General features: G+C 37.3%; 1 protein-coding gene across 9 annotated transcripts in view; it reads right to left on the bottom strand.

The window, feature by feature from the left end:
* The window catches only part of LOC106882224 (mitogen-activated protein kinase kinase kinase 5), a 294,987-nt gene that overhangs the window by 185,995 nt on the left and 95,674 nt on the right, over positions 1-13,318 (bottom strand). For 5 of the 9 annotated variants that reach the window (XM_089347114.1, XM_089347115.1, XM_052978403.2 and 2 more), the window contains 5 exons: positions 12,880-12,945; positions 10,605-10,705; positions 9,227-9,292; positions 3,521-3,576; positions 3,215-3,259 (listed from right to left, as the gene is read on the bottom strand). In XM_089347114.1, the coding sequence (XP_089203240.1) occupies positions 3,215-3,259; positions 3,521-3,576; positions 9,227-9,292; positions 10,605-10,705; positions 12,880-12,945 (334 nt within the window). The remainder of the gene's footprint in view (positions 1-3,214; positions 3,260-3,520; positions 3,577-9,226; positions 9,293-10,604; positions 10,706-12,879; positions 12,946-13,318) is intronic. The other 4 variants (XM_089347116.1, XM_089347118.1, XM_089347119.1 and 1 more) reach the window with 1 other exon arrangement.

Here is a 13,318-nt window from a genome sequence, read left to right as displayed (position 1 = left end):
ACTTACTTGTGTTGCAAAATTGTTTTCACAACAGAAGCAAGGTGCACTCAAAAAATGTGGTGTATGGTAAAATTATGTAATAATTTTTCATATTACACAATATAGATTCCATACATTTTAAAAACATATCTAGTGCATAGCTGCTTCTTCCATTCTTTTAATTCCATTATATACATATTTACATGTGTCTGTCTGTCTGTGTATATATATATATATATATATATATATATATATATATACTATTACTTGTTTCAGTCATTTGACTGTAGCACCACCCTGAAGGGTTTTAGTCGAAGAAATTGATGCCAAGACTTATTCTTTGTAAGCTTAGTACTTATTCTATTGGGTTCTTTTGCCGAACCACTAAGTTATGGGGGACATAAGCACACCAGCATCAGTTGTCAAGCAATGGCATGGGGTAAACACACACATATATATACGTCTACCAAATCCACTTGCAAGGCCTTGGTCAACCCAAGCTAGAGTAGAAGATACTTGCCCAAGGTGGCATACAGTGGGACTGAACCTGGAACCATGTGATTGAGAAGCAAGCTTCTAACCATTCAGGCATGCCTGTGCCTATACATACATATATATATTAGCAATAATTATAATAATATAGAATATGGAGAGTTGTTCACCCTCAAAATTTATTTCCTCTTATTTCACAATTTTATACAGTATACTTTTATGGTCATTACAACCTACATGTGTTTCCACTGCACAAATTATGAGCAGTTGCATATGCAACCTGGCACTATTTTTGGTGCAGCTTCTTCGTGCCCAATGTCTGACTCATCTTTTCCACTTGCCATAACCTAGCAGAAATGATAGCTGCATACAATTTGAGAACACTATCCCACTTCCAAAGGACCAGTGAAATAGTAGACTAGACAAGAAAAATGAACCTATCAAAGGAAATATTGATAATACTAATCTGGATGAAAGGTTACAAACAGTTAATAACAGAAGGGACCAGAATACTAACATCAAAATAACACACACTACAGTGAGGGAGGGTAGAAATCTAAGAATCAGCAGTAAAAGGGAAAATACAAATTGATACCCCCACAAGACAGAGAGTGAACTGCCACAAATAATAGCACACAAACACCTATGCATAGAAAGCTGGGAAAAAATATTAGACTGATAGAAATGAGGACAGCAGAGACATCTAGCAGGAGTCATAACACAATAAATAATAGAAACAAGGAATTAAGTCTCTGTAACTGTGCCTGGGATGCCATATGCATGTTAGGCTCAAGATGTTTGATGAAGAACCTGGTTTCATCATCATCATCATCGTCATTTAACGTCTGCTTTCCATGCTAGCATGGATTGGACGATTTGACTGAGGACTAGTGAAACCAGATGGCTACACCAGGCTCCAATCTGATTTGGCAGAGTTTCTACGGCTGGATGCCCTTCCTAACGCCAACCACTCAGAGAGTGTAGTGGGTGCTTTTACGTGTCACCTGTACGAAGGCCAGTCAGGCGGTACTGGCAACGGCCACACTCAAGATGGTGTATTTTATGTGCCACCTGCACAAGAGCCAGTCCAGGGGCACTGGCAACGATCTCGCTCAAAAATCCTACGAAGGCCAGTCAGGCGGTACTGGCAACGGCCACGCTCAAAATGGTGTATTTTATGTGCCACCTGCACAAGAGCCAGTCCAGGGGCACTGGCAACGATCTCGCTCAAAAATCCTACGAAGGCCAGTCAGGCGGTACTGGCAATGGCCACACTCAAAATGGTGTATTATGCAAAATCATTTCCGAGAGAAGGACATACTCCTATACAGGGGCCAGCTCACACAAAGAGAGAGAGAGAGAGAGCGAAAGGGATAGATAAATAGATAGATAGATAGATAGATAGATAGATAGATAGATAGATAGATAGATAGATAGATAGATAAATAGATAGATGTAAATATATATACAATGGAATTAAAAGAATGGAAGAAGCAGTTCATTTAGGGATAGAAATAAGATGAAAAGTATGAGCCTAAGCAAATGAATCTGGTCGATTAAAGACAAGAACCATAGCTATACTACAGAGTGGGAAATAATCAGTACAGTTAAATCATATCAGGCAGAGGGAAGTAGATGTGATCAATGTATAGAAAAATTATACCAAATATTTACAACAAGAAACAAATTACTTATTACCAGACTTGAGCAGGCCTTAAAATGTTTACATAAACACAACAAAGCATTTAAAGAAAGGTCTAAATAACTCAATGCCTCACCCACAGTTGAGTGTGAAAGAGAGGATAGAAGGACATATCTTAAACTCAAAAAATTCATGGCCCTCCTTAACAAACCTAGCATATATTCTATCCAATGTATACTGCAAAATATTTTGATGAAGGTACAATTATGACAGTTGTTATGAGAATGAAGATTATGAATGTGCTGATAGCAAGGTTGTTAATGATGCAGGTGTTTATAATGAATGTAATAGTTATGAGAATGGAGTTGGTGGTCATAATTATACTGGGGATTAAAAGTAGTAATAATGATGTAAATGATAGCAATAGTTATGATAAATATATGGTAATCAGTTATTGTTGGCACTCCGTCGCTTACGACGTCGAGGGTTCTAGTTGATCCAATCAACGGAACAGCCTGCTCGTGAAATTAACGTGCCAGTAGCTGAGCACTACACAGACACATGTACCCTTAATGTAGTTCTCGGGGATATTCAGCGTGACACAGTGTAAAAAGGCTGACCCTTTGAATTACAGGCACAACAGAAACAGGAAGTAAGTGTGAGAGAAAGTTGTGGTGAAAGAGTACAGCAGGGTTTGCTACCATCCCTTGCCGGAGCCTCGTGAAGCTTTAGGTGTTTTCGCTCAATAAACACTCACAACGCCAGGTCTGGGAATCGAAACCACAATCCTATGACTGCGAGTCCACTGCCCTAACCACTGGGCCATTGCGCTTCCTATTATAATCACATAGATAATAATATTGATATTTATGTACAATTTATAAATGAGGAAGCAGCCTTACTGAAATAAGAACATGACAGGAGTGTAAAAGAGAAAACAGTCAGCTGCTTAGAAGAAAAAGATTTAGAAAAAGACAATAAAAATCAATCATGCTAAGTATTAATGACAAGAATGGATTTACATAGATTCCAAGGAATGGATTTAGCTAGATTCCAAGATATTTTGGATATACCATATATGTCATGCTGAAGATTTCTTACCTTCATGGGCAGAATCTAATGACCTCACCCTACTTATACCCAAGACTACAAACGAAAGAAAAAGAAGAAAGAAACTTTAAGATTACTGCCGTTACTTTGCCTTATTGGTTGGGTTTGATTTTGTTGTTTTGTTTTGGGAAGTTTTTTTTATTATTTATTCTAAATGCTTCAACCCAAATAAACAATGTTTTAACAGAAACTATCAAAATAACAGAAACACAAAAGCAGGAAAACTATTTAATGTTACAAATAAAAGGAATGGCAAAGATGATGATAAAGAAGATGAAAATAAAATATTCCTTTTACCTGATGTACTGCGGTTATAGTCAACTTCCGAAGTTGATTTCTTTTTCTTAGATGTCCTAATGAAGAAATCAAGAAAGAAATTAATGAAGTGGAGATCTTATTACAACAAATACATACACAGGTACATATGTACATGCATTGTAAAGAGAAAGAATAATTGATGAATAGCAAAAATCATCTAATAACAAAAGATACAACTAAAATCAACTTTAAAAAGTGCTGATTCATAAAACATCAAAATGAGAGTAACTAAAGTATTATATACCTGAGAACAAATATTCCTTTTTTACACAGCTACATAGCATCAAATTTCAGAAATAGGAAAATGTGATTGTGATATGAATTTCAAGTCTTTATAGATGACATAAGCAATAAAAGAACTGAAATGGCTATAATGAGTTAATCAAATCTATGGCAGATTCAATTCACTGGAAGGTTAATTCTACAAGACCATCTCAATGATAGATATGTACAAAAGGAATATCACCCCCACAGTCATCTATCTATATATAAAAATGAGAATGTGTGTGTGAACTACACAACCAATTTCATTCAAATTTTACACATGCCTTACTTACGATCCCGGTTGTGTTTTAGTCAAAAAAATTTTTTAACTTCTTGCATAGTTCGAGCCCACAGCAACATAATATCTCCTCCACTATATAAGTATTACGTGTCAAAAGTGAAACAAAAACACTCATGTCAAATACTTTCACTTTAAAAATGAAACTATTCCACTATTTTGGTATCAAAACTGAAATAATCACATTTCGATACTGTAATGACAGATACTTTCACTTTAATGGTTTCATTTTCATACTGAATCTACTACAGTGAAACTATACTCTCACATATATACAGGCACACATACATATATACATACATACATGCATATATATATCTGCACAAATGTATCCATATATATATATATATATATATATATATATATATATATACACATGTATATATATATATATATAGATGTATATACATATATATAGAGAGAGGAAGAGAGAGAGATGTATATGTACACGTATATGTATAGATATATATATAGATATAGATCTATATGCATACATATGTGTAGATGTATATATATATATAGATGTACATGTAATATGTACACATATATACATGCATACAGATATCTATACATATATACACCCATACACACACACACACATACACATGCACACAAACACACATTAGTCATTTGTTTTCTTATCCAAAACTATGTCAAAAGTACTTAATGGATCTTTATGAAATTTGGAAATTATATTCTATGCATAACGGCCATAATCCCCATGAAAATTCATATATTTTTGATGTTGATGAAATTTTAACCATACATATTACACACAAATAAAGTAATATTTCTAAAATTTCTTTTTCTTAGAAGTTACAAAGACCCCTTCATGGGGACTTCACACCCACAATTTACTCATTTTGCCTAAGCAAAAACGAATACAGTTGTACTATTAGAAGCTATAGGGTCACTCAAACATAACAGATGAGCATTATTTGTAATTCAACGGTACAACAGTGTAAGACTATCCTTTCAGATATACTTTCAGATATATTTCGTTGCAGACCTCCTTTGAGTCTTTTTATTATCACTGGGTCACACATAGTCCCCAGTTGGTAACATTGATTTCAAGGCCTTCCCAGATGAGTGACTGGTTGTTCGAAGACATTTATTGATTGTAAATTTTTTCTGCCCAGTTACCTATCGGTATAGTGGTCATTTGCAAACTCGAGAGGCAACACTTTCATTTCCCTTTACTCCAAACGTCACACGTTATTTCAATTGGATCATTTCAATTGCTATAGATCCGTAATGCATCTTACAGCTGTGCCTGTCACCCATATGGTGAGGAATCCTACATTGGAGAATAGTAACCACTGGGCTAGGATAGCTGACTGATTATCGTGATCAATCATCTTTTGGTTTCCTGTAGCTTTGCTCTCTTTTACAAACCCAGTGAACATACATATATTTCCTATTTCAAAGAAATTCAAACAATACATATTAGACCCAAGTTAAAAAGATTCCCAACAATTCAACTTCTCTGCTTGACATTAACACCCCCACCCCCAATAGGGGCCTTAACACCCACATTTTTCAGCTCCAAGACCTCCATTTTTCAGGAGCAAAATCCTTTTCACAGGGTCCATAACACTGGAATTTTGGAATGTGCTCGTAAATATCAAATATATAAAGATGAGAATGTGTGTCTGTGTGAATCCCTAAAACTCGAGAACTACACAACCAATTTCATTCCAAATTAACACATGCCTTACTTAGGGTCCATGTATTGTCTTTGGCCAAAAAACTTTTTAACTTCTTGCATAGTTTGAGCCCACAGCAATATCATATCTCCTCCACTATTTCAGTATTACGTGTCAAAAGTGAAATAATAATATCACTCTACTGTAATGTCAGATACTTTCACTTTAACACTTAAACTATTCCACTATTTCAGTATTACCTGTCAAAAGTGAAACAATAACATGTCGCTACTGTAATTTCAAATACTTTCACTTTAATATTTTCAATTTCATACTGAAACTATTAAAGTGAAGCTATACTCTCACATATATACAGGCATACTATAAGACCCAAGTTAAAAACATTCCCAACAATTCAACTTCTCTGGTTGACATTAACACACCCACTCAATAGGGGCCTTCATTCCCACATTTTAGAGCTCCACGAGCTCCATTTTTCAGGAGCAAAATCCTTTTTACATGTTCCAGAAGACTGAAATTTTGGAATATGTGCATAAAGATCAATAGTATGGGATACATGTCTCATGATTAGAATTTTTTTAGGGTGTGTAAAGAGGGAAAGAACCCTCATGTGCAATTTTGATGAAATTCGAATCATATGTATTCCAGTTCCTTACAGAAAATATAACAGAAAAGTCTCATTCTTCAATTGCATGTAACACGGGCAACACCAGGTATCTCTGCTAGTTTTTTTTTTAGTTTTTTTTATAGTTTCAGCTCAGAGCTGCGGCCATGCTAATGCACTGCCGTTTTGCTACACTATTATTAGTGAGAGCCTCCTCCAATATGTGGCACTTGGTGAAGAATGGAGTTTGATGTAGCTACCCTCATTTGCACCTCTTGCTGTGAGGTAGGTTCATCTGGGACTCTCGACAGGAAGAGGTCCAGCTTTGATTTAAAAACCCCTACATCTACTTTGTGCAGGTTCCTCAGGCTCTTTGGGAGAGTATTAAAAAGCTGTGGACCCCTGAAGCCCAAACTGTTGCAGTAACTAGTCCTGAAGTGCGATGGCAGTGCTGAGATTTTTGGTGTAGCTTTCAATGCCAAAATTTGGCACAATTCCTTCCAGGATCTTCCAGATGTATATTACTGCATACCTCTCCCGCCTTCTCTCCAGGGAGTAGAGTCTTAGCTGTTTCAGCCTTTCCCAGTAGCTGAGCAGTTGCAAAGAGACAATCTTCTTTGTGAATCTTCTCTGGATTGCTTCAAGGTCCGCTGTTAATTTCACACTAGTGGGTGACCATAGTTGTGAGTAGTAATCCAGGTGGCTGAGGATGAATGTCCTCCAGAAGACCATCATGGTTTCCTTATCTCTGGTTCTGAATGTTCTCAGGATCCATCCAGCCAGTCGCCTGCACTTTGTCGCCATCCTGGTAGTGTGCACTTGGAAAGAGGTATCATCACTCATGTAGATACCCAGGTCTCTCACTGATTTAGGCTCTGGGATTGAAATTCCCTGTGGACCAGTGTACTCTAAGTTTCATACTCAGTTTTGGACGTTAGTAGCGCAGGGCTTGGAATTTTTCAGCATTAAACTGCATATTATTATCCTCAGCCCATCTGTAAACTGAGTCCAATTCCTACTGCAGGTGTGCAACATCACTGGAGTTCTGTATTTTCTGCGAGACTTTCATATCGTCTGCGTAGCTTGCAAGGGTGGCTATCCGGGCACTTGAGGGCATATCTGAGAGGGTGACTATAATGGTCCCAAAACAGTGCCCTGTGGAACACTGCTCGTTATTTGTGTTTTCATAAAGGTGGCTCCATTAGCCACTACTGCCTGACTTCTATCTTTCAGAAAGTCATGTAACCACTCTCCAAGTTTTCCAGCTATGCCAAGATCACGCAGTTTGTGGCATATCACACCATGATCCACTTTGTCAAAAGCTTTTGCAAAATCAAGGAATATTACGTCCACATTTGAGTTGTTGAGTAACTGTCTCAACACCCAGTCATAATGTTGTAAGAACTGGGTCAGGCAGCCCCTACCTGGTCGAAAGCCATGTTGGGTATCACTCAGCAAGTTATTTTCTTCAAGGAATGTGATTAGTTTTCCTCTGACTATCCTTTCCATGACTTTGCTGATGTGTGAAGTCAGAGAGATAGGCCTATAGTTTTTGGCATCTGCTCTGCTTCCCCCTTTATGGATTGGGCATATTATTCCCTCCATCAGCTTTCTTGGCAGTCTGCCATTTGCAAGAAAGCTCTGTAAGAGGATCTGTAAGAGGATTTTGCCAGAGCATGCTTACACAAATTAAGGAGGATTGCTGGGAAACCATGAGGACCAGCAGTTGAGTTTGTGTCCACTTCATCTGTAGCTAGTAGCACATCTTCTTCGCTAATGTTGATGTATTCCATCGTAACTGCTTCACTGGTTATAGGGAATGTAGCAAAGAAGTCCACTGGTTCATTCACTTGTCTGTGCTCCAACGGAGTGGTGAAGACACTTCTGAATTGCTCATTCAGTACCTCACTGATCTTAGTTGGGCTGTCAGTGAGGGAGCCATCCTTTTCGGAGAGGGGTCCAATCTTGCAGCATACTGAGGCTGTTTCTTTCGCGTAATGAAAGAAGGCCTTTGAGTTTGACTTAATGTTTTTTATAACCCAGGCTTCTTTGTCTGCTCTCTCCCTCACATTAGATTGTTGCAGCCTTTTTTCAATCTCCATCAGTGTCATTTTTAGGCAGGACCTTTTGCTACTTTTGGGATGCTGATTGAGTCGATTTTCAACTTTCGTCCGTCGTCTCATGAGGATCTTCCTCTCCCCTGGAATCTTGTCCGTATTTGTTTTGGCCTTGTGCTCTGAGACATATTTCTGGCATATGGCTTGCACAAGAGACATGAAACATTCTAGTTTCATGTCAATGTCTGGTGTGGAGAGACATTTTGGCCAATCCTCTCTGAGGATCTCTTTTTGGATTGATTTCCAGTCTGCTTTGTGGAAGTTCATTAATAGTGGAAGTTTATTAATATTCTTACAATATTTTTCCACATTAAAGAGCAATATCAACTGATTCACTTTTAGCTTCATTCTTTGAGAAATTCTAGGTTCAAATTCAATTGAACTCAACAAGATAAATAAGAGTGTTACACCAGTGTCGACTCATTTCTTTGCTTTTCTTCTATTTCAGCACATTGCTCTGAAGCCAAGGAAGGACTTTCTCTGAGGTAGCTAGACCTGCTAGAAATAGTAGCCAAATTTCTTCTAATCATACTATAAATTAAAAAAAAGAGAGACATATTGACCAATATAGCGGAAGATATCCAAAAACACAGGATAGTCACAGCTGAAAAAAATCTTGGTAATATAACTGCTCATTGACCTCAATTATTATTAAATGCAAAACCTCTACAAAATAGTTTTATTGTGTGGAATGTAATGAAGACAAGAAAATAAAATAAATCAAAGTTTACATACACCAAGAATTGGTGTTTACGTAGTTCATCACAGGTGGCACGTTTCTCAGGATCTGCTACAAAGCACCTAGAACAAAGAATGATATATGTTTCGGTAAGATAACAAAAGAGATACCAGATTATTCTGATTTTATATTATGATATGTTTCAGTCTCACTTCAATATTATGACATGATAAAAGAGAAATCATAGTATTCTTTGAAAAGATATTAAAAAATATAGCTCTCCATAATGAAAACTCTCAACACATACTTTTTATGAGTTTATGACTGTTTTCCAGTTGCTTTCTCCAGATCTATGTGCAGATTTGTAATTCAACACAGCAAAATTATGAAACCCATATCAAGAAAACATTGTGATTGGTACCTCATCATCATCATCGTTTAACGTCTGCTTTCCATGCTAGCATGGGTTGGACGATTTGACTGAGGACTGGTAAGCCAGATGGCTACACCAGGCTCCAATCTGATTTGGCAGAGTTTCTACAGGAAGGCGACGCTGGTAACGATCACGCTCAAACAGTGGTGCCCTAGTAATACTGCTAGATGGACTAAGCCATTAAATGTCCAGAGACATGACTTATCTATTGACAGCATAAGAAATGTTTAAACTGTGACCTATATATGAATTCTTTATTGACTTTGCCAGATATAATTTTCATCAAATAATATATCATTGTCATCATCATCGTCATTAAATTTCTGTTTTTCATGCTGGCATGGGTTGGGCAGTTTAACATGAGATGGCAAACCAGAAGACTGCACCAAGTTCTATTGTCAGCTTTGGCATGGTTTTTAAGACTGGATGTCCTTCCCATTAATAACTACTTTACTTAGTGTATTGCGTGCTTGTTATGTAGCACCAACATCAGTGAAGGCATCAAGCAACTTGCAAGACAAAGACACCTTAATTTAGTAAAGGAGTGGTATTGAGGGAGATGGCTTTGTGCTATGTGACAAGAGGGTAAGTTATGGTAGAGGGACAGAAACAGGTGTCTTGCTGTAAAGGAGAGACATGGCTACCCAAGTTGGAGAGAGAGACAGAAGATGCTAGTGAAGATATGCAAGGGCGTACCCTCAAGGTACGAAGAGGAGGTGAATGTAAATGGAATGCTACAGAGGATCAGATAAGGTGAGTGAGTAGGGAGTTCATGGAAGTGTATTGCAAAGTGCAGTAATTTTATAAATGAAACAAAATATTTTATAAATCAAATCAACAAATTCATGTATGTTGAAACCACTAGTTTCACAAAAGTGTAAAGAATGCAACAACTTTAACAATCAATAATTAATAGTATTCATAATTCTGTGAAAAGGTAAGTAGTGATGAAATAATTGCTTTTATATATTATGAATGATATAAATTCTTTTAAACATTACCTCCCAATGAATAGTTTTGCTTGATCTGACATACTTTCTGGTATTTCTGGATGGATTTTATAGAAACCAACCTTGAACATGGCTGCTTGTGGAACACCAAGCTGGAAAATTAATAAGACAATAGAAACATATTCATCATAGTATCCATAATAAAAAATTCTGTTAACAATTTTATTAGAATGTTTGATTTCACAAGTTTACAGAATTTGCATCTCTGATAGCTTCTAATCTTTGCTCATCACTTTCGTAAACTTAAACAATAAAATAATATCTGTTCCAATTATATTTTCATGCTTATATCATAATCATCATTTAACTTCCATTTTCCATGCTGGCATGTCTGTTTGACATGGTTTCTATAGCTGGATACGCTTCCTGATACCAACCACTTTACAGAGTGTACTGCATGCTTTTACACAGCACTGGTACGGGTGATTACAAGGTACTGGTATGGGTGCTTTTTATGTGACACCAACACCCTTGGGCACACAAGATTAGGAACGCTTAGTTGAAGAGGGATGCAGGGAACATGCTTGTATGCAAGGACAATCACGGTTTTAGTTAGCTTGATGTGTCTTTTCAAGCACAGTAAACTGCCAGGAGTCTTAGTCCCCTGTCATACCCTCTGTGAGGCTCAATGTCTGAAAAATTTTTCTCACCACTTTGTCCCACATCTTCCTCATTCTACCCCTTCCACATGTTCCCTCCACAATTAGAGATCAACACTTTCTGATGCAACTGTCTTCATATGCATTACAGTACTGTACCAGTGCAGTCTTTGCTCTTTCACACTATATCTGATACCTTGTATACCCAGTTTTTCACTCAAATCACTTTCACTCTGCTGTATATGCACACTGGCATTACCCATCCAGTGGAGCATACTGGCTTCATTTCTTTCAAGCCTTTGATTTCCTAAGTAGGCACAGCCCATGTCTCACTGCCATGTAGCACAGCTGTTCGGACACAGGCATCATACAATCTGCCTTTCACTGTGAGGGACATACCCTTCATTTCTAACAGATGTAGGAGCTCTCTGATCTTTGCCTAGCCTATTCTTATTCTAGCAGTTATGCTTTCAGAACAACTTCCATCACTACTAACTTGGTCACCTAAGTAACAGAAACTATCTACTACTTCTAAGGATCCCATCCAACATTTGAGAGAGACTATTTTTTATACATTCCTGGAGTTTAATGTACCTGCACATCTGCCACATGCAAAGACTTCTTTGTTAATCTTCCAGAGATACTGTTGCACTTCTTATGTGTCTATAGCTTGCAATGGGTTTCTCCTGACAACTTCTCTTTATATCGAGCAGGGCCGTCTCCCTGAAAGGATCTGTGATTTGTCTGTTTTCCTACTTATTAGGACTTTGGCCCCTAAGGCTCCTTGGCTCCAGTCCTTGCTTCCACACCTGAAACTTCTCTAGTTCTGATAGTGATTCAGCAATAAGAACAGGGTCACAGGCATAGAGGAGCTCTCAGGGGCAGCCAGTCTTAAATTCCTGTTATAGCTTGGTGGACTATGATAAACAAGAGGGGGTTCAGAACCAATCCCTGGTGGACTCCTACTTCTTTGCAATACTCATTGGTAACTTTCACTTAACTAACAGCATCCTTGTAAATAGCTTTTATAGCTCTCACCAACCACTCATCTATCCCTAGCTTTTGCATTGCTCATCAGATAAGGGAGCAGGGGAAGGGGGGGGATTAATTTTGTTTTTAGAGAGAGAGCAACTTTTAATTTCCACATAAACATAACAATTGGTATGGTATCCAGTTATCATCAATTATCTCATTCTTGGTTTGTTCATAGTACCAGACTAGATATGAACTGATAACCTTCATTCCTAAACTAAATGAAATAACACTTTATCCACTAGGCCACTGATGTGTACACATTTAATATTTACATTGTTCATTTTCAGTAAAGGAAGCTACATAGAGCTCATGTCAATGTTGGCCTTACTGATAGGATTATCAAGTGTTATTTGTATTGCTTCCTTAATTTAAAAAAAAGTTTCCATTTTGGTTTTTCTATTAATTAGGGAAACTCCATTCTATAGTGGTTAATGGTCAAAAGAGAAACATGTAATGAGAAACTTCTAAATCAGAAAGAAAGACAATCATCTACAAGTTAAAAGACATAATGCAATAAAGACTATGAGTAGAACAGTAGCTGTGCCAAGGTTTAGGCTTTTAACCATTTGGATTGTAATCCAGCATTTTAGCCTTACGAACAAAAAAGAAAAAAGAAAAAAAAAAGGTTTCACCTCATTAAAAGGCAGTTTTCCAGTTGCCATTTCAATAACAGTACAACCAAAGGACCATACATCTGCCTGTAAAATAAAATTTGAAATATTGAAGAACTTATACAATTAATTTTCATCAATAAACATTGTTGTGTGGTAACAAGCTTGCTTCCCAACCACATGGTTCTGGGTTCAGCCTCGCTGCATGGCACCTTGGGCAAGTATCTTCTACTATAGCCTCAGCACAACCAAAGCCTTGTAAATGGATTTGGTAGATGGAAACTGAAAGAAACTGTCATTTATGTGTGTGTGTGTGTGTGTGTGTGTGTGTGTGTGTTTGTTCCCCCCCACCACCACCACCACCACACTGCTTGACAACTAGTGTTGATGTGTTTACATCCCCCGTAACTTAGTGATTCAGCAAAAGAGACTGATAAAATAAGCACTAGGCTTAAAAAAA

This window comes from Octopus bimaculoides, chromosome 2 (genome assembly GCF_046866305.1).
Source record: "Octopus bimaculoides isolate indiv1 chromosome 2, ASM4686630v1, whole genome shotgun sequence".
In the NCBI taxonomy this organism is placed as follows: Eukaryota; Metazoa; Mollusca; class Cephalopoda; order Octopoda; family Octopodidae; genus Octopus; species Octopus bimaculoides.
Note: the sequence above shows the minus strand (reverse complement) of the source record. Positions and strands in the feature narration are given on the sequence as shown.